General features: G+C 39.1%; 1 protein-coding gene across 7 annotated transcripts in view; it reads left to right on the forward strand.

The window, feature by feature from the left end:
• The window catches only part of PTPRO (protein tyrosine phosphatase receptor type O), a 350,703-nt gene extending 328,433 nt beyond the window's left edge, over positions 1–22,270 (forward strand). For 5 of the 7 annotated variants that reach the window (XM_069861801.1, XM_069861787.1, XM_069861808.1 and 2 more), the window contains 12 exons: positions 209–277; positions 3,969–4,052; positions 7,379–7,414; positions 8,320–8,401; positions 9,729–9,819; positions 10,326–10,402; positions 12,735–12,869; positions 13,874–13,996; positions 15,440–15,594; positions 17,967–18,102; positions 20,453–20,573; positions 21,310–22,270. In XM_069861801.1, the coding sequence (XP_069717902.1) occupies positions 209–277; positions 3,969–4,052; positions 7,379–7,414; positions 8,320–8,401; positions 9,729–9,819; positions 10,326–10,402; positions 12,735–12,869; positions 13,874–13,996; positions 15,440–15,594; positions 17,967–18,102; positions 20,453–20,557 (1,093 nt within the window). In that variant the 3' untranslated portion in view covers positions 20,558–20,573; positions 21,310–22,270. The remainder of the gene's footprint in view (positions 1–208; positions 278–3,968; positions 4,053–7,378; positions 7,415–8,319; positions 8,402–9,728; positions 9,820–10,325; positions 10,403–12,734; positions 12,870–13,873; positions 13,997–15,439; positions 15,595–17,966; positions 18,103–20,452; positions 20,574–21,309) is intronic. The other 2 variants (XM_069861793.1, XM_069861818.1) reach the window with 2 other exon arrangements.
• Positions 22,271–25,941: the final 3,671 nt, after the last annotated feature.

A 25,941-nucleotide genomic window follows, 5' to 3' on the forward strand; every position in this document is an offset into this window, starting at 1 on the left:
AACCTGATCTCACTTGGTATTGAACATGTATTGGTTTTGCACAACTTATGTTAAAGGATTTCAGTTATGTTTAGCCCAGAGTGTCTTAGACCTAGTCACAGATAGTGAGTGCTTATGACTTTCTGAAACTCTCAGTCCTCTGTTAAGTCATTGCAAGCATTGTGAATCAAAAAATGTAACTTTGTACTCAATGGTCTTCCTGAAACAGGGAGTGCGGGGCTGGCACCTTTGTCAATTTTGCATCTTTAGAGAGAGATGGAAAGCTTCCCTACAACTGGTGAGTGTTTGAAGCAAAACTTTTAATTATGTTTTTTTCCCATTTCTGCTTTTTGGCAAATGTGATATTTAATCTTAAGTGCTTTTTTTTTCGTTCATCACTGTCTTTTTTTAAGAAAAAACAACTGTATTTGTTAAGTTAGTATTATATTTATTGAATGATAGATATTTGTTTCTTGACTCAAGACTATGTGTTTTGTCAGCTGCTGTTTTTAGTAGGGAATGATGTGTATGCATGTCAGCCAAGTTGCATAGATGTGCTTGGAAGGATTTTATTTTCCTTTCTCTTACAGACATGCTTCCTAAAATAACACAAGTGTAGAAACTTGTTCTATAAATCCATTAGCACTTCCATAGAGATACATTTGCATCCAGGAGTAAGTTTGCCTTTAGGTAACCAATTAGCAACTGTCTTCACGCAGTGCCATTAATTAATTTTTCCTTGCATTGTAAGACAAGGACAAGCCAACTCAAATATTTACTGTAAGTTAATGTTCAGTACTGTTGAAATGACTCAGAAAAAAAACCAAACATATTCTTGCCAGTCTAGAAAACCACCTACGGGAGTTGCAGGCACTGTTGTCAGCCGTCACTGACACCACCAGCCAAGGAGAAGTATTTGAACAGATCAAGCCTGTAGGATTAGGTCTCTCTTGAGACCTGCCTGACTGGCACCAGTGTGGTCATTTTCATTACTATTTTGACCATAAAACACATGCTAATGACTGACCTGGTTTGTTATTAGCAGTCTTTGCAAAAAACTCTTATCTTTCAAGGCAAGACCAAACACAGATATCTGAAAAACAATCAGCCCCCTAAAGCTCCATTCCAGTATGTAGGAAGATGAAAATACTAGTCTTGGTTTTACACCCATGGTCAGCTTTGTTGACAGCCAAGAAGTTGGAAAGAAGAATTGGTGCACAGGGCACTGTTTCCATGATCTCATGGGACACAGCCTGCCAGCAAAGACAGAATTAAATGGATTGACATTGCACCACTACAAGCTTTTTTGTTAATAAGCGTGCATACTGAACTAACAAGCCCAGCAAATCTTGTCAATACCTTACTGTGCTGCTAACTAACTGGATATTAAACAAGCTTCACTTGCTTGGTTTAGTTTTAATAGCGGCCAGCTATATGCAACGCAAACTAATCTCTCTTTCAGCTTCTCTTGCTTGGACTATATTAATGGCAAACAAGGCAGAAGATCAAACACTCATGTTAATTAAATATACAAGCTTGAATCAAATGATTAACCTAGCAAGAGATGTCATTAAAACCATAAAAGGCTTTTTTTCATGGGAAGGGGAATTAATTATAAGGTTTGGATGTGAAAGTGAAAGTTCTTGTTGCTTGATTTAGTATATGTGCATGTATGTATACATATGCATATGTATACATGCATGCATACATAAATTATATTATAAAAAATGAAATTGGGAAGATATTCCTCCTTAATATCTCCGCAAATTTTTGGTAACTGTAGGCGATGTGTCCTAATCTTATGGTCCTGAGTTCCCTGAGAGTCAGTAAAGATAACTTGTTTTGTGTGCCTCTGTCATTTGCTGTCATGACGAGATTCACTGTCTATCCAGGCAGACAAATAGGAAATATGTCCCTAAAGACAGGTAGAAGGATTAATAAACCCATTTTGCTTAGGGTTATTCCAAGGATTTAGTAAGGGAGCTATGGGCATATCCATTGATTCCTAGAGAAAACTTATCTCATCAGAATTTTCAGGATTTACGCAATCTCTGCATCTCTTTCCTTTAATTAAACAATTTTTTTTCACTACGCCTAAGCAGTAGGCAAAACACCATAACATTTCCTGGAAACCAATATTGTAATTGTTAGGCAATTACATATTTTTTATACATTGAATAAAATCAGCTGGTTTAGATGTCATAGTATGTAATCTGTGAACAATATAAGTAGGTCTGCAAGCAAGTTAGCCTGTGATATGATAGAGTGTGGAAATTTCTCGGGACAATTTGATAATGAAAGAAGAAACAAGCTTGAGTAATTCCTTCTGCCTCTGTAGTCAAGAAGAATTAAAAACTCTGGAAAACCACACTTGGAGTTTTCCAAAGGCAAGAGGAGTATTCTGGCAAAGTAGAATCGTTTAGGTTGGAAAAAAGCCTTTAATATCATGAAGTCCAACCATAACTCCTAACACAGCCAAGTTTATCACTAAACCATGTCTCTTAAGTGCCACATCTGAAATATCTTTTAAATATCCCCAGGAACAGTGACTCCAACACTTCCCTGGGCAGCCTGTTCCAATGCTTGATAATCCTTTCAATGAAGAAATATTTCCTAATGTCCAACCTGAACCTCCCCTGGTGCAACTTGAGGATGCTTCCTCTCACATCATTACTTCTGTCTTCTGAGCCTAATGAAAACCTCTCCATGGCACCAGAGGTCTGTGGAGAACATAGTTTCATCCTCAGTCCAGACATAGAAACCCTAAAAACACAGAAGCCCTAAGGCCCTAATCCTGCAACCACTATGGCCTGTGCTTGACTAGAAAGGGCTTTCACTTCTAGCTGTCCCATGCAATCCCTACCAATGCCCGGGGAAAGTGCTGTGCAGAAAATGCACTGCTGATTTTCTATTTAGCAGCAAAACTCATTAAAGCCTAATTCGGAGCTTTCACTGCATGGGCAAAAGTTTTTGATCACTGACTGGAAGATTAAGGTTAGAGATTACTAAAATTGATGTGACTTGTTTATTGGGGAAAATACAGTATCTACCAACGTCGTGAGAGTTGAGATCATGAAAAATGAAGTTCCACCTTGTGATTTCTCTTTAGATCAGTTGTAGTAGGATGGTATTGCTTTTAGAACTGCAGATTTTCTGATAAGTCAAAAAACCATACCAAGTGCATATTTGGCACAAAAACCTGCTACTGGGGCAATTCTTGTTTGTTTCACGAGTTCTTCATATTTGTGAAGTACCAGTAGCCCAGTCTAGCAATGGGTAGAACAGACCTGAGTGTGTTTCCTGGATGCTTAGTCTGGTAAATAGATTGCAAATCCAGAAGCTTAGAGTGATTTCATACTTAAATTTCCTTTAGCCACCATAAAACCTTCTGCAGTTTGAAAAAAATTCAAATAAGGTTTTGTTGAAAATCAAAGAAAGGAGACTTAAAAATAGAACTCTACAAAATGGATGTTTTCAGAAATCTGACTCAATAGAGGGTATTAAGAGATATTGGAATGTTCTGAATTTACCTCTGATACAGATGTTCCAATATCCACAGGATCACTTGCAGGAGTAAACATAGGAGGTGATTATAGTTGTGCATGGTAAAAACAAGCTATGTCTGTCCTTAAATAGCTCAAAGCGTCAGAAAATAGGCTTTAGCAACACTTACATAATGGATATAAGCCCACTCTCTGAAAATCTGCCCATTTACAGATTAACATTGATTTAGAATAACGTGCTGATCGATACCATAAAAAAGATTTATTTTGATTATGTTGCATAGCTGAAAACCCTACATAGAATGTCAGGTTGAGGAGTTAAAATTCTGTGGGTGTTAACAATATTCTTATGAAGTAAGTAAGAGGAAGCCTTTATGGGTCTAGCTGATTTTTTAAATAGAATTTGCTGATCTCCTGATTTCTGTTTGTCTTACTAACTCAACTCACTTTTTCATCTTTATGTATGTTATTTGTTAATGCTCACAGGCGTAGAAGTGTATTTGCTTTCCTAACTCTGCTACCCTCATGCCTTTGGACTGATTATCTTTTGGCATTTTATATTAATCCTTGGTAAGTGAATTACTTGTTTTTCCATATGCAATGTGTAAACACTGCTACTTTATATTACATTAAAAGTGTGTGATTGATATCTTTTTTTTCAAATGGGTCAAAGCTCTTGAAGTTCTAGTTTTCTTGTATTAGAACATGGATTGGAGAGGATGTGGGTATCAAAGTATTTGCTGCCCTGCTTCATCTAGTTTGTCTGTTTATGCTCCAGCCCATTTTGGTATTAAAAAGCTAATCTTATGGTGGTCATCATATTCATTTCATTGCAGTCTCTGCAAATTTTCCCTGTTCATTAGAAGTCCTGGCTTCTTCTGTCCCAGTTATTAATCTATACATTGTCTGACATTGCCTTCTGCTGCTGTTGCTTTTCTATTACTAAAATTGCTTGATTGTGCCTCACCTGTTTGGTGTGTGATGTCAAACACCTTAGTTTTCATAGGTGCATTTTTGCTCTCCTGTCATTAGTAAAATGTTTGCTGTTGGAAGCAAAAGTTCACTGAGAATCCATACAAGCTGGCAGTCCCAAAATGTAAAAATTGGGTAACGGTGTGTTTCTCTGTGTATATATCGGTATATTTAAAAGCTTAGTCTGTAAATAATTTATAAGGCCTTAGTAAACAACTGATAGGGTTTTTTTAAAAATGTCTAAACAACAAAACCTTGGGACCTACTTAGAACCAGAACTGTTTTACAAACTTTTTAACATGTATATTGTATTTTACTAAGATCTAAAAGTGCTTAACTTGTATAAAAGAAACTTAAGTTCCTAGTGATCTTAAGTCCAAGGTATGGTGATGTAAGAAAGAAATGTTTTCTACAAAAGTTAGATTTTACTTTTGACCAGATGTTTTCCCTGCTTTTACCCTATGGTGCCAAAGTCCCAGTTAGGCAGTCATCCCAGTCAGGGATTTCTGAGGCTGGATTTTCTTGAGTCACTTTTGCTCTGTAGAAAAACCCATCTAAATTTTCTGTGGTCCCAGGAATATGAATGGGGTTTTGTAACTAAAAGAAGGTCCATTTCATGAAATTAAAAGCATGTTCTCCATGCAAACCCAGCTGAAGAGCAGATGGAAGGCTTCCACATCTCTCCAAGTCTAATATTGTGTATAGTACATATTTATAACTTGTTGGACATAAACTCATCTAATTACTGGAGTTTTACAGTGCTGGTGGGTCAGGCAAACAGTTTATTATCTGTAATAGTCAAGAAGCCCAAGATGGCCATTCTCAGTGGCACTGCTGCAAAAAGTCATCTTCCTCATTTGTTCCTTTCCCTCTTCTCATTTAATATGGATCAGTATGCATTAACTCACTCTTCCAGGTGTGTACCTTTCTTCAGAGGTTTCCTCTTCTGTCAAACTACTTACTTTAGTCTAGATGACCAAGTTTAAAGGAGCTGAAGATGAACGAGATGAGATTAATCACTCTCTTTGTATTTTATTCTGTAGGGTAAATGGAAGAATAGATGAAACATCAGCTAATGCTTCAAATTTGTTTGTTTTGCATACAAATTGGTTTAAAACATTTACAAACATTCAGGAAACAGTTGCAATGCTACAATAACAGTCTTTCAGACTATCAAAGCACAAGAAATTGTTGCTGAGAAATAGATGTCAATCATTTGGTTTACTGCCTCTTAGATTGTTCATTGGAGTATTGTTCTGAGAAGAATTCCCACCATAAACAGCACTTAGATATTTTTTTCTTTTGAAATAAATTCCAAGATGCCCAACATTGGAAGGTTTACCACAGTCACAGGAGATGGAAATATGGTGAATAATTTAGATAAATTAGTTTTAAGATTCCTTTGGAAAAAAATCCTTATAGGTGTAAAGTATAAACTGCTAGGATATGTGTATGGAACACATGAATGTACAGATACTATACAGATAATGCCGTATAGGTAGCATGGTAAGGTGAAGAGGTTTATAATAATTGCAAAGTAAAGCTTTGCAAAGTAAATCTCCTTATTAGTGTAAAGCTGATATTGCTATAGTCCTTGTTAACTTCACAGGCAAAGTTCCACATCTAAATGAAAATGTACCTTGACAAGATTACAAAATTACTACATCTTTGTGGCTGTAAAATTAGTAAAATTTAATTTTGGAAGTGAATATTTTTGATATTCTAATTTTACTTCTAAACTTAACAGAGTAGGAAATTAAGAATATTCCACTTTTAAATAGTTTTTTTTGATATTTTACATTGTTTTGAAAATAGAATTATTCACATTTAATTTACTGTTTGAAACTGTGATGCAAGGTATCTAGAAATCATTTTACTGTCATCACAAAATTGAAATTAGCATCATTATAATGTGATTAATGAACAGCTATTGTTTAAAGCCAGGGAAAAACTACTACAATATCTTCTGAGTAAGCAAGAATCTGTACTCTGTGGCTGTTTAACAGAGGGAATCAGTGTTTTCAAACCTCTAGCCAAAGTATTCCAGGGTGCTTACTTTGTGCATTTAATGTGGTTGATTGCTTAACTTTTTTTTTTGTAGCAACAAAATGAACACTTCCAAAAAGCCCACGTGGAGGTAGTGAAGTGCAGTCCATTACTTGTGGGTTATACTGCTTAACACACTCATAAGCTTGATTGCAACTGTCACAAGTGAATTATATTACTTATAAATCATGTGAAGGCAGTGTATTATATGACTGGCATAATTATCTGTAGCTGTTAAAAGTCAGTTAAAATTATCTAAGCTTGAGTCCCACTGAAATCAGTAGGATATTTGCCATTGTCTTCATTGATCATGTTATGAAAACATTTCATAATAGCAGGTTATGAAATGGTTTAGAAATAGTGTTCAAGCCCTTTCTTTTTTCCTGCACCCTTCTCTGAATTTCCAAATGGTCGTCTTCTGTTTACTCAACAGATACTTCCCATTCCTGGTTGCTCTCTAGTATTGGCATCCACGCTCTCAGCACACCAGAGCCAGCGTGTAACAGCCTGTGGGGCGTTGTGATGCCCTGTCCCCTGGAACAGTGCAGTTCCCTGTCAGGCTTGTCCAGCCCTGGGTGCTGGACACTTAATCCCAGCCCATCTGAAGCCAATGGCTCTGTTGGGACAGGATTTGTAGAGGACCCATTGCTTTTGTTTGGCACAGATTTTCCCTTCCACAAGCAGGTTGTTCTCAAAGCCACAGAGTGGACACATTGTACGTGGAAATGTTGCTATCAGCTTAAAAATGTCCAAAATATTATCATCAATCTCATCCTCAGTATAATGGTGAACAGAAAACAAACATTCTTAAAGTAGTACTAACTTTGAATAAAGACTATGAAACAGTTTAATAAATGAAACCGCTTCTTTTTTTACAGGAGTAAAAATGGATTAAAGAAGAGAAAGCTGACCAAGTACGTAACTTCTCTGATATTTAAAGTAATATAAGAATATATCACCTTAGACTAAACATGCACTACGGAGTACACGGTATAGTGATATGGCAGTTACAGATCTAGAAAACCTCTTGGTAAACACACTGAGAGATGTCTGGAGCGAGAAAGCAAACAGTAATTGGACAGAAACAATTCTTCTCAACGGATAGGTTGTGGTAGAAAATTAGTCATCGGGGAAAAGATCAATTATACAACTTACTGATTACCACAGTGCTTATCCTTAGTTAAAAATTACAAATGGTGAAAAAATGGGATGCATTTGTTTCTAGTGTTATTTCCCTCTTGACACAAGGTTCTCATTACAGTCGTTGCTAGAACATTAGATCATTAATGCTAATGGGTAAACGGGAGTAATTAAATGGTGATAAGACAAGTTCCTTTGGGCATATTGCCTCAAAGTAAATGAAAATATTACTGTGTACATGCTTCAGTAGCTTGTAAATTAGTGCATGATAATTAGGTGAGGGAAGATGTTTACCTGTGTTTCATTATTCAGAGTGTTAGCCTAATTATTTCTCTTTTATGTTCAGAGGTTGTGCCTCTACCAACAGACAGATCCTCCCTCAGCTGGCAATTTAGTGTGTAGAATGAGGGGTATCACTAAATGAAGGCTAATATATAGCTGCTGAAGCTCTGCATGGTTTGTGTCATGCACCAGGATGGTGCAGGTAATCAGCAATATGTCCACCACTTGATGACGCTGAACCACAAGATTTTTTTCCCTCTTTGTTGCTGCTTTCTGGCATTAACAGTTGCAAATACATATTCATGACTTCATAGTATTCTGAGGGAAAATCTAAGTAAAACACTGGGAAAAGTAGGTTGGGTTTTTTCCTTAATTTCTTTGTGTTTTTCTTTTAAAGCCCTGTCCAGTTGGATGATTTTGATGGCTACATCAAGGATATGGCCAAAGATTCAGATTATAAATTTTCTCTGCAATTTGAGGTAAAGCTGTGGGAACTCTGACCTCTCCTAGCTGCCATGCCTAGGTCAGATTTTTCGAGATGTTTGGTTTGCATGGCATGTTCCTATACTCTATGTTGTTTAATGTGCACTGTTGCTAGGTGGGTCAGCTTCAGGTTCTGCAGAATTTAAAAATTCTGCAGACCTTAGTGTCATTAAAGACTGCATTGAGTAAGTTGATTTGAGTGGCTCAGCACATTCAATTCAAGATAATTTTCAGACTGACACACTTCCTTTAAGCTTAGAATATGCTTGCAACCTGAATTGGATTCAGGATTTTAATGTCTTTATTGTTTAATGCCTTTAATTTGAGAGACAGCGCTTGAATGAGAAGGTAGCATCAGAAATATGTTTAGGAGCAAGGAGATCTCTCTAGGATTAGTTCAGGTATATTATCTTAATTACCCAGAATTTAAGTTTAGTAGAATAAAACCAAAAGGCTCCCATCCTAGAGCTAGATCCCAAAGAAGTAAACATGGAAGGGAGGTGGGGAGGACTGTGAGAAGACATTTCCACCATTCTGGGTGGCTGGCATGTTCCTTTACTTCCAGGGAAAACTCCTCTGATGCATCATGTATTTTGGGTGTAGCTACAGAAGGGTCTAGAACAACTCTCTGCATCCATCTGTGTGTGGACACCTGTACGTTGCTGACACTCTGTGGGGATAACTCTACTTGGGGACCCCTGAGCACCTGGTGGTGAGCAGTCCAGCCCTTGCTGATGTCCAAGGGCTTTGCAGAGTTCACTATTTGTCAGGGCAGGGAGGACCAGCATCATCTGCTAGACCACTTGCTGCCAGGTGCTCAGAACTCCCTGCACAAAGTTGTCCCCTTGGAGAGTCAGCCGTGTAGAGTTGTCCTGTGGAAAGCTGGCTGCTACAGAGAGTTGTCCCTTACCTGCTACTGGAGGTGATCTTCCAAGCGTTCCCCAGTATCAAGATCAAGAGCCACTTGAGGGCTTGGAGAAGGCCATTTAAGTGGGGTCTATGGCCTCCGCAGAATAACATCAACCCCCTGGTTTGACAGTATTTTGGCTAATCAAGCACAGGTGGAGAGGAGCAGTGCAGTCACAGTGTTGGGTGGCAGCACTGTGTTGGCAGCATCAGCAGGGAAGACCACATCATTGGTCTCTAGCTGGTTTGAGCCAAACTCAGAGGCATCAGAACAGAAAACTTAGTGTAGTGCTGCTGTCAGTTTATAAAGTGATTTATGATCATTTTCAGTCTGGTACCTGCCACAAGCAATGACAAAGAATTATTTTTTGAGTGTTTGTGGATTGGACCTTGGCATTTTTCTTTCTGTTACCTCAGGAGCTGAAACTGATTGGGCTTGACATACCTCACTTTGCTGCTGATCTTCCCATGAATCGCTGTAAAAATCGCTATACAAACATTCTGCCATGTAAGTACAATACATACAGGCTCCTGCTTAAAGTCTCTTGAGAGGGAAAGAAGAGTTTTAATAAGAGAACTGGAGAATCGAGACAGATTCTCTGACTACCAAAAAAACGTCTTCTGAAGCCTGCCCTTAAAGAGAACCAGGCAATAGATGGGCTTTTTTTTAGCTTTGAAGAGACATAGCTTTCTGAGGATGTTTATCTAGACAGGAGTTTGAAGGTGAGAAAAACAAGGTTGTTTCTACTACCGAGTAATATTTTTATATTTTTCTTACAATTTTAATGAAACCTAAGGCAGCCCAAAGTGACTTTAGTTGGGGTGTGTATTTTGCACAACAGTAATGATGGTCCATCCATAGTGTTTACAGAAGAAACATTGCTCTCTGTTAGTTAATGTGATCATTTTCTACTTTTTAAATAGAACTTTTCAAGTTTTGTAGGATTAATATTAATTTTGCCTAGTTGGAGATGAGTGCTATATTTGTGAGATAATTTTATTTTCCTTCTACAGATGATTTTAGTCGTGTTCGGTTAGTTTCAATGAATGAGGAAGAGGGATCTGACTACATTAATGCCAACTACATTCCTGTGAGTACAGAAACTCGGTCAGTGTAAAGAACAGTGTCCTACACAGCAGTTAGAGCATGTAACCTGCAAAAAGCACAATATCTTCTGGAAGTTCAGTCAGGTTCTCAGCATCTTCCTTGGCTTCCAATATTTTGCTTACAGGGAACACTGGGAAAGATTTTTGGCAAATTTTAACCACAGCAGTACTGTGAGCTGTGAATCTTTGTGAAACCTAGATTGAACTGGTAGAGAAAAGGGGAGGAATAGTTAAATGCTCCAGTGGCTTTTCAAGACAGCTAGATAAAAACAATCTTTGAAATGAGAGACTATTCCAGGTTTCTACAGCACGTAGGAATAAGATAGAGCTAGACACTCCACAATGGACAAAATTCACACAGCCCTGATGGTTTGTGGAGACAACTTCTGCTTTCTGCCTTGTCTGTGGTGCTCCCAGCTTTCCTCCCTCTGCCTGGCATACAGCAACCATTTACCAGGGAGCAGCACCCAGAGTTTTAGGATAATTAAAGCATACACATAGCTGTAGTCAAAGTTTGACACTGGGGATGGACTAAAACCTCATCAGCTCTTTCCACTGTCACCTGAGCCTGTGCAGTCACTTAGGCTTATGCTTGCCACTGCCAAAAAGGTTTCCCCTTCTGTTATTCCCCTCCTTGCTGTGGCTTAGCGTAAGCTTTGTTACATCCACTGGGTTGCTCTGTGTGGAGAGGAGGAAGAACACTACACCAGAATTTTCATTTATAGACCATAGACAGTTGAGCGTTTTTGCACCCTTGTGGGAACAGAAGATAGGGCTGGCCCTTACAGCGCTGAAGAGCTGAGTCAGAATTTTGGAAAAGGGAGGAGCCCTCAGATGTGTCAGCAAAACCACTTCTTTGTCACTGTGGCATTGCCCATGCATATCATGCCGAGCGTGTTGCCTGTGCTTAGTTCCTATATGTCAAGAGCATGAACCTAAACACTCAAGCTGCAAGTGCCTCAGTTTGCAGCAAATCAAGAAAGAAAAATGTTCCAATGTTCTAGTGTTCAAAAATATCGTGCACAAATCAGGAAATGTATGCGATGTGGGAGTATAGATAATAGGATTTTGCGCAGCAGTCCTTTTCAGATGGCTTAGTTCTGCTTTTTATAGTTTACTTCTCTTTAGTTCTACTTATATCGTAATGCTGACTGTAGAAACAGGAACAGATGTGTCATCGTAATGCTTGATTTTTCCTGATGATTGCTTCTGTGATGAGTACCTGCCTCCGAACACAGATACAAGTGGTGATCTTTGTCTCTGTAGTAACAGAGAGCTGACACGTGGGTCAGACATAGCCCATGCAGGCAAACAAACAGCAAATTCTGTGTGGTGCGAAAAAACAGATTATGCTGACTTCTAGAGATGTCTGATGGAAGTAATTTACAGAAAGTGCTCCCAAAACACAAATATGTTTACAATCCACACACTGCGGTGGCACAGCAGTTGCCCAGTTTATCTGAGGTCATGCTGTGTGTTGGGATATATCTTTTGCTCTTATTAGGAACATTAAATAGCTTCCCAAATGTGGTTTTGGTGATGCAGACTCAGCAAACAGGTCTATAGCAGTTGCCACAATGGCCATTCAGTGGGTTTTATATTATAGTCTTTATAATAGTCTTTTGTTTTTGGAGAGGTGAAGTAGTCTTTCCAACTAAAATCATGTTAATAGAGATAGGAGAAGGACTATGTGGATATAAAGCATCTGAGCTTCAATAAAGCATAGCAATGATAATCTGTTAAATATGTTGACTCAGCATGTTCTCTTTTATTTTAAGTAGGGTTCTAATTAATATTTTACTCATTTAAGTCCATATGACATAAGCACGTGCATGTAATCCTGCTTATTGTTGCCTTCTGTTTATATCAGTGACTGAGAATCACCACAGGCACTGTTGGGGATGGGCAAGCTAAGCATCTATAATTGGTTTTGTGTATATAAATGGACAAACTCTTAGATTATGAAGTCTGTAAGAAGCTGGAACTTTGATTTAGGATTCTCATTACTTGTCTTTTTTTTTTTTTTTTCAACGTTGCTTTTCCTTTCTCTCAGGGCAAAGGATTTGTATAGTACCAGATTATTCATTTTCTGTCTTTCCTTCTATGTTGCTTATACTTTGGGAGCATCAAAAACTGGGGAAAGTTGTAATCTCAAAATAAATACAAAAAAGTAATGGAGTAGTTTCTTTATATGAGAAATCACTTTTAAAAGTACAAAATTAACTTCAGCAAGCTAAAAAATATGTATGCCAGAGAAAAATGTGTTCTGAAGCATCAATCGTGTTGGTAAACATCACCTGTCTCTTTCTTTCTTAGGGTTATAATTCACTGCAGGAATACATTGCAACTCAAGGACCACTGCCAGAAACTAGGAATGATTTTTGGAAGATGGTTCTCCAGCAAAAATCTCAAATTATTGTTATGCTCACTCAATGTAATGAGAAAAGAAGGGTATGTAACAAAATCTTGCACAAGTATAAAAGAAATTACTCTGAAATACTTTATTTTCTGGTAGGTGAATTCTTTGCATTGTTTTCTGATCACGAGGCAGCATCATAACCAGAACTGTAATGGCACTTCATTCTCTTACGGCAGACGTTTCAGGATGGTTAAGGGGCTGGAGAATCTTTCACATGAGGAGAGGCTAAGGGAGCTGGGGCACTTCAGCCTGGAAAAAAAGAATGCTAAGGGGGATCTTGTCACTGTGTATAAATACCTGATGGGGAGCAGAATGGAGGGAAGGGACCCCTTAGTGGGTGACCGTACTAGGGACCGCCCTAGTTGCAGTATAAGAGGCAGTGGGCGCAAATTGAAACACATTAAGTTCGTCTGAACATCAGGAAACACTTTTTTTACTCGGAGGATGACTGAGCACTGGCACAAGTTGCCCAGAGGTTGTGGAATCTCTGTTCTTGGAGATATTCAAAAGTTGTCTGTCTGGACATGGTCCTGAGCAGACTGCTGTAGGTGGCTCAAGTAGGGAGGCTGGACAAGATGACCTCCAGACATTACTTCCAACTTAAACCATACTGTGATTCCATGCTTTGAAGTATAAATAATAATAAAATGCAAGTATTACACTTCACATTTTCCTTGACAGTATTATAGAAATATTTGGAATACAATTTATATTTATATATTCTTGTCCTCATGTTTTGTTCCTTTTAGACTTATTGCATTAGGAAAAGTAACAATCTACAAAGACACTAATTGCGTTCTTCACTATAATAATGCTACCCTTCAGAAAACAAGTGTGTAGCTTATGTCCAGAATTACACAAGTAAGAACGATCAGGCTGAAAATCATTGAAGGCTATATTACCTTTTATTGTAGCATCAAGTAAATAGTTCTGTAGTTATTTCTAAAACTGAGGTCCAGGATACTTTCAATTGTTCTTTTTTATGTATGTATATATTAATATCAATACAACATATATGTATTTATTTCCCTTCCAGGTGAAATGTGATCATTACTGGCCTTTTACAGAAGATCCTGTTGCATATGGGGACATCACAGTGGAGATGCTGTCTGAGGAGGAGCACACAGACTGGGTTTATAGGAATTTTCGAATTAGCTATGTAAGTAAAGCATTTTGCATTGCCCTGGGAGTAATTTCAGTTCAGCCTTTTCTTTAACTTTTGTCCATTTCTGGCATTCAGTTGAAAATGCCTAAGAGAGAGATTGATGGCTTTACCCTCACTCCACGTAGGCAAACGGCTAAATCACAAGACTTTCCCCTAAAATCATTGTCTCTGTGAATTACCCAGCAAGGCACAAGACTGAAACAAAACTAGTACCAGAGTTCTGGACATTTCTGTGGTGCCAATAATCAGCGACAGCAAATGTGTAAACATCTTTTCTTTATCTCAGGCATATCTTCTTCCCATAAGCTATTCCAAACTTGAAAATACCAATGTAAAAATTGAAAATATTTTTCAAAATGGCAATTATGCAATATTAAGATATTCCTATAAAGTGCTAAAACACATGTGAAAGCATGTGATTTCCAAATCAAAGCTGTTCATATTTTCAAGCATTTCTTTCCAGCTTTGTTTCTTGTACCTACCTGTGAAGGAAAGGTTAGGGTTACAGAGCTGATGTCAAAAAGGTTGTGTGCTGGCACATCAACATTAGCCCCGGACCTCAGTCCTGCTCAGCCATCCTCTTTGTGTTACAATATGCACGCTGGGTGCAGAGTAGGAGTGCAAATACTTCAAACACAATGTATTGGGCTGTTGGAGGCTATTGAAAATAATGATGAACCTGCAGTTTGCAGTTCAGGTAAACTGTCCTTTACCAAACCCAGGACAGCTACTTCAGGGTCTTTTGCATTGATCTTATTTTTTAATATCCTTTGCTTAAGGATCTGCTGTTTGTGACTGGAGAGAAGTTATTGCAGCAGTGGTATTTAGCCTCACCCAGAATGGCAAAAGCAAAGGCATTGCTTGCAATGGGTTTTCATGATGGCAGCTCCCACTCTTTCCCATGTTTTGAATTCCTTTAAGTATCAAAGACAAGATACATAAAGGATCTCATTTCATCTAAAGCCATTGGAATCTTTAGCATTATAATCGTGTTTTTATAATAATCAGTGTTTTTCTACATATTTTCTTTGCCCTGTAATGATTTTTTTTTCTTCCTTTTTGGTATTTTTTTTTCTTTGCAACTTGAAAGGAAAAAGATCTCAAGAGTCCAGTCTTGGATTGTTTGCTAACAGCAAGTTCTTGATTTAAAAGCAAAGTAGAATCAAACCACCGCAAGGAAATAAACCACAAAAAACAAATCCTAAACTAAGAAACAAGAGTTCATGCCCTTTTGATAATGATGGCCTGATACCCCCTTCACTTTTTAATCAAATAGCATGTAAATTCTTTGCTACTTTTTTGATGAATTTACTGTCTTAGTCTATATTTGGAGAAAAAAAAAAAGCCACAAGATGACAAAACCCCTTTAGTCCAACTGAACGTGACTGTACTGTTAAAACTCCTGTGGACACACTGATGTTCTGCTTCTCCCATTAGGCTGATGAGGTGCAAGATGTGATGCATTTTAACTACACTGCCTGGCCAGATCATGGTGTCCCCACAACCAATGCTGCTGAAAGCATCCTCCAGTTTGTACAGATGGTCAGACAGAAATCAGCAAAGAGTAAAGGCCCCATGATCATACACTGCAGGTAAATGTTTCAAGGAAATGGGCAACTAAAGGCTGTAACTTGTTAAATAGGTTTGGAAACTGTTGGAAGAAGAGATTTTGGAGTTCTGCTCACTTATTTGCTGGAGATTGTTCCCTTTGGTGTTAAGGGTAAAGGATTAGATATTAGGCAGAAGTATTTTATTGCGAGGGTGGCGAAGCACTGGAATAGGTTGCCCAGATAAGTTGTGGGTGCCTCATGCCTGGAGGCCTTCAAAGCCAGGTTGGATGAGACTTTGAGCAACCTTACCTAGTTAGTGGAAGGTGTCCCTAACCATGGCAGGGAGGTTGGAACTAGATGATCTTTAAGATCCCTTCCAACTCAAACCATTTTATTATTCCATGATACTGGATGCTATGATTCTGTGATTCTATGATTAGTCCGTCACTTTGACTACAGTGGGGCTGGTGTTTCAACCTGCAGCCACAGCCACGAAGGTATTTCTTTCTAGAGTCTAGTCAGCTCTTTGGCTGTTATAAACAAATAGCTTCAGGAGGTGCAGCAGGCAATCCTGATTTACACCAGCTCAGAGCCTGCCTGTGCTCTGTCATTACAACATCTTCATCATACGAATGGCAGAGTCCATCCAGCAGCCTGCTACAGCGTGCTGCTCTCCTGCAGAAGACTATCTCTGTGCAGATCCTCCTCCTCCAGTCATTCACCTTCAGTACTGAGTTCACTCAGTATGTTGAGTAAGTGTCATAAAAGAGTCCTATCCTTTGCTAGCAGTAATACCATTATCCCATGACAACAGTTCAATGCAGTTTTGGGGGGGAGGTTAGAGGAAGTTTTTTTATATACTGTTAGATTTACCTCTTGTGCATAATCTGGCCATTTATTAAGACGCTCACTTTGCCTCTCTGGAGTCAGCTGCTGTGTTAGTAGTGATATCATACCAGATTTCTTCCTCTAGATGCAACTCTCCCAGGGAGAACTCACCCCAGATGCAGCAGTGATGTTGCTGCATGATGCATCAGCACCCTGTGTCACTGTCTTTCCTGGTGGTAGTAAGCCAGGGAAGAGATTTATATGTAGTATTGTGAAATCAACCCCCTTATGCACCATTTCATTGTTCTGGGGAGGAATGGAAGCAAGCATCAAAAAGCTTAGTAACAACTGTAGTGTTTTGTTTTTAATTAGGATGCTTCTAGCACCAGAGAGAGAGATATTCTCAGACAGTGTTTTTAGAATATACTGTACATCCTAGACCACATAGTTTAAAACCAGCAATGCTATGAAATTAGTAGACATAGTGGAGTAAGACTATATAGATCAACTCCTACGGCAATTGCTCTCAAATGTTGAAGAATGCATAGAACTGTCATCTTTACAACTTTTTCACTTCTTATTTAACAGATTCAATAATTGAAAACTAAGTAGATCAATAGTTCTGTTATGTTAATCTCATAAAAGATATTGATATTTTTGTTAAATGCAAAAGAACATGTTTCTTGACAGTTATATTGAAGTATGTTGAGATGAACTGTTCCACTATATTGCAAATACTTCCAAGGCTTTTCTGAAAAATTCCACAAGAGAGCAGAAGGAACTTTTTCTAAGACACATTCTTCTATTCTTAGTAGTAGGTATGGTATTTGGAGTCTGTATGAAATTCTATAAAACCTCTAAAGCCACACCCTTAATGAAATTAGACATAACCATTACATGTGAAATCACAATGCAAAGAATCATATACACATTAGAATCTATAAACCAAAAAAAGCATGTGTTATTTCTAGTCACTAAGCTTCCCTTTGGCAGGGGGTGGGGGGCAGGCAGTGAGTGGTTGCTGACTATTTCTGTCTCACGATTCCAGCAGAAGTCCTGGGGACTCTTCTGGGCAGTTTGTCCTTTGAGGAAGAACTACAGTAATTCAGTACCTTTGCAAAGCCAAGAGCTTTGCAGTGTGGAGAACTGTGGAAATGAATCATGCAGGTTCAACCGCAGCTGCCTCTGTGCAGCAGTCACTGCTGAGCAGGTCTCTGCAGTTATGGCTGCAGCTCCTGTGATCAGGAATGTCTCATGAAATCTTTGAGGGAAGCAGTGAAAGTGGAAAGAGCAGACAGTGAAGGGTGGCTGATGGTGCGTGTGCACATTTTGCTTATGAGTGCATGAAGAGGAGTATAAGAAAGTGGAATAATAAGAGAGCCACACACTCCGTACATTCTGCCTAAATGATGTATGGAGGGTTGCACTGTATTAAATCCTACAGATTAACCAGCCTGCCTGACCTCAGCTTAGCTACATCTGATTATCACAGCTGCAGGATGCTTGCTTTTTGCAGTACCACTAAATTTCTTACATATCCCCATCAGAAAAGCCTGACATGAGATCTATGTCTGTGTCTGTTGCAGTGCTGGAGTAGGACGAACAGGAACCTTCATAGCTCTGGATCGGCTCTTACAGCACATCCGTGATCATGAGTTCGTAGATATATTGGGCCTGGTGTCTGATATGCGGTCCTACAGAATGTCCATGGTGCAGACAGAGGTAAGATCAGTTCACTTCGACATTGTGAATGTATCATGAGGTCTATCTCATATTTCTCTGTAGCGTGTTCATATCCAATGACTGTTGTTCCCCCTGAACACTTGACAAAATAGCTATGAATAGATACAATTAAGTTTTCGTCTTCATTGTAATATTGTCACATTATTAATCTGCTGCATAGGTGGGTCTGATAATATATCTACAATCTCACTGGTATCTCCCAGAGAGTATGAGCTATTCTCACCTTCTGTGAAATTAATATGCAAAAAAATGCATTAGAAGAGGTTAACATATGAAATTTTCAAACCATTTTGAAAAGGATGTGGGGATTAATGGCTCATGAAATGATATCAGTATAGGACAGCCAGTCACGCTTGTTCAAGAGTGTATCATCTGGCTAAGCGTAGGAACTCAGTTACGCAATGGTAATACAAATAACAAGTGAAACAGACAAAAGGATTGTGAGTCTATCAATCAGACACCCTCCTTATCCTCTCCTTGCCCAAATATCTACTGGGTATTTCTTTTACTGTTTTAAAGGCAATTGTCAGGAGAAGAATCATATTGTCAGAATGTATAAAGGAAAAGAAATAAATCTCAAACTGTTCTCCAAAGCAGAAGCTTTTCTGCACCTGAAACCTTCCCTAGTCCTTTACTAGTGACAGATATTTCTTGCCTGTTTGTACTCCTCACTGCCTAGACATAGTCTAAGCTAGCAACCTCCATAGAGTTGGAACCATCATTGTTTGCAGGCTAAATCTGGCAGATAGTTTGTTGCCAGGGATTGCTGAGCCCACAGCAAAGCCAAGGAGACTTAGCAGGGAGTGGAGAGGCTGAGGAAAACCTGCAGTGAAACAACTAGCATCTAGAAATTAAAAAATTTAACTATTCTCAGACCACGCTGGATCATTCCTATCAAACTACCACTTTTCATTGCAACTCACCATATTGATCCAAAGGCTGGTCCTTAAGTAAACACCAGAGAAACAAATCCCAATGGTTTATTTCAGCTGCAAGTATCTTACCCCTCTGAGGTAATGTGTTTTTTCTTTATTTATATATTTTAGTGTATCAACTCATTGCCTGCCTAGGGCTGATGTTACAGGCTGGGCTTTGGCAGTTGCTGAGCTCTTGTTGCTCCAGGCAGTGACCAAATTTGTCGCAGAGGTCACTAAGTGGCAGCCACGCACAGCTCACCTGGGTTTGTGTTGCCTTGTACACTGGAAACTTGGCAGTGTCTCTCTGGGCAGTTTATAAAAACATTCACAAGCCCAAAAGGATGTTAGATTGGAGAATACTGTGAATTGAAACCAATCACTTCAAATTAGAGGGTGTTAGGAAATCCAAGTGTTTCGGTGGTCTGAAACAAGTTTCAAATTCAGATTGATGTCTCCTAACATCAGCAGACCAGTTGGAACAGGAGCTGAAATCCATACTCAGGTTCTGGCCATGGTGTTTTAGCTTGAGATCCAGTTGCTCACTGTGCCTAGTGCACATAAAGCATAAGATTCATCAGGGTTTGCCTTCTCTCTCTTTACAATCTAAATCATATCAATTAAGGTTATTCCAAATTATAATCTGTATGATGATAATGCTAAGAAAAGCCAATCTGTAACCAAAACCAAAGATAACCAAGATCTTGTTGCACAAAACCCTGTCCACAGATAAAATGGTCCATATGATTGACCTGCCTTGCTTACAGTGTCATTTGCACAGAAGTTGATAACTCCCCAAATAATTAACTGCTCTGTGAACAAAATCCAGTTTCAGGTTTTTATTGGTTAAGTCAAGTACTAAGAAATACGAAGTTCATCAAAATAATTCAGGTGCATGTGTGGCATGGATGCAATTATGTTGCACATAAAGCATTCAGATACTTTTCCGTGAATTAGTTCATTTTCAGGCAATATAAAGTAGACCCATTTCAGGTTAGATCCAACTTAACTCTTCCTCTTCTCTTCCTCTTCTCTTCCTCTTCTCTTCCTCTTCTCTTCCTCTTCTCTTCCTCTTCTCTTCCTCTTCTCTTCCTCTTCTCTTCCTCTTCTCTTCCTCTTCTCTTCCTCTTCTCTTCCTCTTCTCTTCTTCCATCATCATTCAGGTTAGTAATAAGCAATTATGATGCCAGGGCAGCTCAGGTGGATTTCATGCTTCCCCATCTGCTTTCTGTAACAATTGTGGGGTATTATTTTGGGAGGAGACACCTCACTGTACATCACAAGGGGCTGAGGCAGGAAGAGGCATAGCAGCTGTGCAGATTGTAACTGTGAACTATCGTACCGTTTCACTGTTTCTTTTCTGTCATGCTTTCTGAGCTGCAAAAAATGCTCACTCATTTGGTCTTTTCTTTCAGGAACAATACATTTTTATTCACCAGTGTGTGCAACTAATGTGGCAGAAGAAGAAGCAGCAATTCTGCATCAGCGATGTCATATATGAGAATGTCAGCAAGTCCTAGTTCAGAGTCACAGGTGGTAAGTCAGGCAAGCATGGCCCTGCACTGTACCTCCAGCCTTGCATCCTAACTGCTTGGATGCTGCGGAATTTTTTTCATAAGACTAGAACCAGGGAACGGGGTGGGGTGGGCATCTCAAACTGGTACTACTGTTAGCATAAGCAAAGCTACTGTCTTACGTTTCCACTGAGCCCCAGTGCCTGACCTGTTGCATGTAACCAGCCTGGCCCAGTCCCCAGCAGCAGAGTAAAACATGTGGCTCTTACCTGACTTCTGCCCATGAAAAGCACAGAAGCAAATACATTTCTATAAGCCACGGGGACTAGCTGTGAGGGCATTCGTCACTGTTGTTTAAGCTGATGAGCTTTGGTTCATTAGGTGGCAGTAATAAGCCAGACATAATCTTAATACTTGATTTTGGGTGAAGCAGGAAGCTACAGGCTTTCAGCACACGCTAGTGGAGACCTGGGCTGGGACACCAACACCAGCCATCTCCGCTGTATGTCTGTGGTGTTCCACATGCACAGTTATTAGTCTCTGTGTACATCACTCCCTTACCTGTAAAATGAACCCTGATTTGCCTCACTTTCCACAATGTCCTGGTAGTTTACTGTCTTAGCTGAGTCCTAGAGCCCAGCTGCTTGTACTGGTGGGCTGCAGTCCCAGACTTTATTGATGGCTGTTAAAAGTGAATGCCAAGAATTGTACTTATTTCCTTTTATATTTCTAAATTGTTCTGTGTTGGTTGGTTTCAGGTGAGACCATGAAGCACACCCATCTTCCCTTGCTTCTGATTTTTTTTCTTTTGATGATTTGAACAGCCAGTTGTTCTGCCATGAGAGACCACTGCTCTGCAGTACATGGATAAGGAAAGAAAGAAACTTTTAACTTTCTGAAGCACTGGGGAGACAAAGCCTTAACGAGCCTGTGGTGTCTTTTGAACTGTTTAATTTCTGGACATTTTTTTAAAATACTGGACCAAATTTAACTAAACAACATGAAGGAAAAGACACTGTAATATGTGCATAAAATAGATTGCTCCAGAGTGTTGAGTTTTTGTTTGGTACTGTGGGTTACTTTTTTTTTTATTATTATTATTATTATTTCTGTGCAGGTTGGGCTTAAGGTTAAAGTAAGTGCAATATTTTTTTAATGGTTGACTGAAGAGCTTTCTTCATGTGTCACTGGTCTGTGCTAATGTCCATAGGAGAGCAGGCATTGTTAGTATCTAATAATACCTCATTAGTGAATAGCGAGGCATGAAAATACATGAAGAAATCTGAGGATTGTGAAGAGAAAAGGGGAGGGAGGGGGGAGGCATTGCTGGGTAAATGGATTTGACTGTTTCCTACAGCACTGATGTACATGGGGTCTGGGGCGGGGAGCACGAGACCTGCAGAATGGACTGACAAGCAGAAATCCAAACCATGAAGCAGAAGCAGGCAACCAGCACTAGAGATGGGGCAGTTTCGGTTCTTGACTGTGTTACTACTAATTAAGCACAGGGATTGCTCTTTTTGCCAGCCTTTTCAGTAATGCCACTGATCAGGTTTTTGTTTTGGATTAATCCAATCGAAGTGCAGATGAGTTTCAAGCTGGGATATCTTACACTCCATTATATAGCATTTAACTGTCTGAGCAGTCTATGGTGCCTATACCCCTCATTTGTTTATTATTTTTAATAAGTATTAACACTTTGTAAAAATGTGAAACTGATTCAGGTTGGGGGGGTGGGTGTGGAAAGAAAATGAAAAAGTGCTTTAACAGATGCAAATATTTCTCCAAGCCAGGAATTCACGATGTTACAAAAAATAAGGCTTTGGCACGTGAAGGGCTGGTTATCACTTTATTGCCACGAGGCTGCCAAAGCATCGGTATGGATTCCTGCAGGGGCTTTGAGGTCAAGGCAGGGGGCTCTTTTCTTTTTCACTGTCAGTTTCAGTTCTAGTCAGAATAATTAGCTCTCTATATTTTCTTTTGTCTTTGTATAATTCCAGTACATCATTCTGTATTGTGACATGGATGCTGTCAGAATGGATGTTGATGGCATTTTTTGTAACCTGTTGCTTTGTGTCACCTCATTGGAAGTTAGCCGCAATGGTACTCAATGTAAACAAAACAAACTTGAACTGAAAGTAAACACACTGGATTGCTTACCTGTGAAGAAGTCACTATCAGCACAACAGCAAACACACTGGCGTATGCTTTTTATTCACCCTGTGGCCTGCTAATGCCTCACCCTGGTGAGGGTACCAGGGTGTAGCTACTTCCAGGAGCCTGATAACCTCCTTCAGATAATATTTGGATTTTTTTATTCCAAGGAGTTATTCTGCTAGCAGGTAAATAGGTTTATATTCCTTTAAAATCTATTTTGTCATCATATTGGTTACAATGGAAAATTTCCTTCAAACTATCCCATCTACATAATGCAAAATTGCGTAGACTTAATATAATCTCCCCTCGCCTTCTCTTTCTCTGCATCTAATATTATTTCCACAGTTTCCACTCCGGCCAGTGCTAAAGCAGAGATGACATTTCTCTAAAGAAGACACACAGAGATGCATGCAAAAGGGCAGGGTGCCCTGCCAGCAGGGCGCGGATTGCTAACAAGAAAGGGTTTAGTGGTACATGTTTCTCTCTTATTTCACCAGTGCACCTCAGCTGGAAGGCTTGGCATTTCAGTAGGAACAGCAAAGATTCATCTAGCCCCATTTGAACAGAACAGAAGACAGAATTATAAATGAGCACTTGACCCTTCAGATGTTGCCTTCATGCTTTTTTAAAAAAAAAATGGATTTCAGTGTTTCATTATATGTTTACTCAAAAAATAGCTCACATCCCTCTAGAGAACTAGCAGGGGGAAGAAAAAAAAAAGATCCACAACTGTTCTTGCTTTCTCATCTATTGCCTCCTCCCTCCTGCTGGCCATTGCTCATCAAGTCTACATTTCCTCTGTATGGTAGAGCAGAGTAAGCAGGTTACTTTTCAAACATTCATGTGCACACAAAATATCACAGTGTGAGCTGGCTGTAACAGAAGCTTGGCTGAACATGACAGGGTACAAGATTGCTGCAAAGACGCCAAAATCACATTGTTGCAAATGACACTGCCTGAATAGCCTGAATTTACTCAACAGTTTTTGAATGCATGTCAAAAAAATGTTCTATTTGCACAGTAATAGCTGCGTATTTTACTTTAATAGCTACTTAATCACAAAATCAATTACAATGAAAACTCCTTCAGAAAAAAATGGCTTTTTCAAAAATGCCATATAGTATGCAAAACTGCATAACTGGGTGTGCTGGGATGGCAGTAGAAACCAACTCTTCCTGAGTTCAAGACATAAATAAAGCAATGACATTCTACTAGGAGGGACTGTGGTTTAGAAGACTTAGGCAGAGCTTTTTAGCCTGAATCAACATGTCATGCATTTGGTTTTCCCTTGTCATGCTCCTTGAAAGCAAGTCCAAACAAACAATGTTTTGGACTCCTGCTGCATGTTGATATGTTTTCCAGCATTGGTCAAAATAAAACTCTCAAGTCATTCTAGCTGTAAAGCTGTCTAAGCTTCAGGTTTTGTAATAGGGGTGGTTCTTTGATTGTGGCTATAGCTCTGCTGACACCATACATGCCGTCTATTGATCTGCTGCTTTTACAGCATCTCCTGACCCAGATGCATGTAAAAGCAACTCTACACAGTGAGTGACTATTAATTGAAACCAGGGCAGGTTTTTTCCCTGTTGCCTCATGCTGTGCATGCTGCCATGGAAAAAAACAAACAAGTAAATCTAAGGACATGCTGTAGAAGACCTAAGAAGTTTTTAGGGCCATGCGCGAAAGTGTTATGTCTACTAGCTTGCCCTGTGCATTGAGTTCTGACACACTTGGGTCTTCAGAACTGTTTCTATCCATTCTTACACAAAGATTAAGAACAAGTTGAGAAGCCTTACTTGTGCTTTACTTTTACAGGTTCTCTCTCTGCACCTGAAGAAGACAAAGTTGTCCCTTGTTATGCAGCATCATAATTTTACGCACTAAAAATGGCACTTCCCTCCCTCCTTGTTCAGTTCATTAACCACAGAATCACACCACCCACCTCCCACTTCTGACTTTTTAGAAAGCTTGTGTGAAACCAGTAGTTTTATTCAGGCAAGGAAAAGCTGTTGCTTTCAGTCATTTCTTGTTAGAGGGTAATATTGTTAGTGCTGTTGAAAGAGATGGGAGCAGGGGAAGTATAAGCTTTGCTGCTGCTGTGACCAGCCGCAGTGGTAGCTAGGAAGCAGCTAGGAAGTCTCATTTTCTTTTATCTCCTTCACTTTTAATCTACAAATATTATCAATAAGTAGAGGCACAGACTGATATCCTGATACTGGTTTTCGTCTGGATGCTGTGGAAGTAGTAAAAGGCCAAAGTTGCAACCTAAAGCACATTAACTTCAGAGAAACCGAAGAAAGAGAGAAAGAGCCAAAGACAGTTAAAAGGACACTTCTTAACTAAAACTTAACATAGCAGCAGTAAAAGCTCAATGGGTTTGTGAAATATTTAAACATAGAACCCTGTGCACACTTAAAATGGGCCTCATTTTTGTACCTCTCGTACATAATGCTGTTGTGCGTATGCAAAGGTGGGACAGATTAAGCACAGAAAAAATCCCTCAAAAATTCTTGATGCATCAGATTCAGTCCTTAGACAGGGTTGCTTGTTTCATATTTTAGACACTACACAGACTTCACAACTGAGGAAAAATAGGACGGAAAAACTGTGCTCCTATAAAATGGTAGCTTGTCCAGAAACATGGGCTGCCATTCACAATTGTGTTTTCCTTATGCATGAGATGCAGCCCAGGAAAATGAATAGAAATACCTGCTTGAACAAAGTTCTTCTATTCAAGCTTTATCTTGCTTCTGTATATTATGCCCTGAAAACTCAAAATGCCTTCATTTTCCACAATAAAAATAAACCAGAAATTTTGCTACTTACAGATTTCCTAATTAGAAAGACTTAATCCACATCATACAGTTATTGCCATTATTCTGTTTGTTCCCTTAGCTGAATTAGCAAAGTACTGATGTTTCTGTCCAGCAAAGCGCTTCCAGGGACATTTTCAGAGTTTCACAATACTGAATACACTCAAAGTCATTGGGAGCTCTACATATTTCAGAACATCATATCACTTTGGATATCTACTTCATCATAAACCACTGATTTTTACACATACCAACAGTGTGGAAGTCTGCACTTATTTCCCACCCCCACCCCCCCCCGCGAAACCTACCAACTTCTATACAACACAATGTTATCGAGCAATAAATATATATATATATATGAAAATCTCGGTTAAAGATTGCCATTTGTCTGAGCAAAGTACTGTTTAACATTTGAATTGC

Source organism: Phaenicophaeus curvirostris, chromosome 1 (genome assembly GCF_032191515.1).
Source record: "Phaenicophaeus curvirostris isolate KB17595 chromosome 1, BPBGC_Pcur_1.0, whole genome shotgun sequence".
NCBI lineage: Eukaryota > Metazoa > Chordata > Aves > Cuculiformes > Cuculidae > Phaenicophaeus > Phaenicophaeus curvirostris.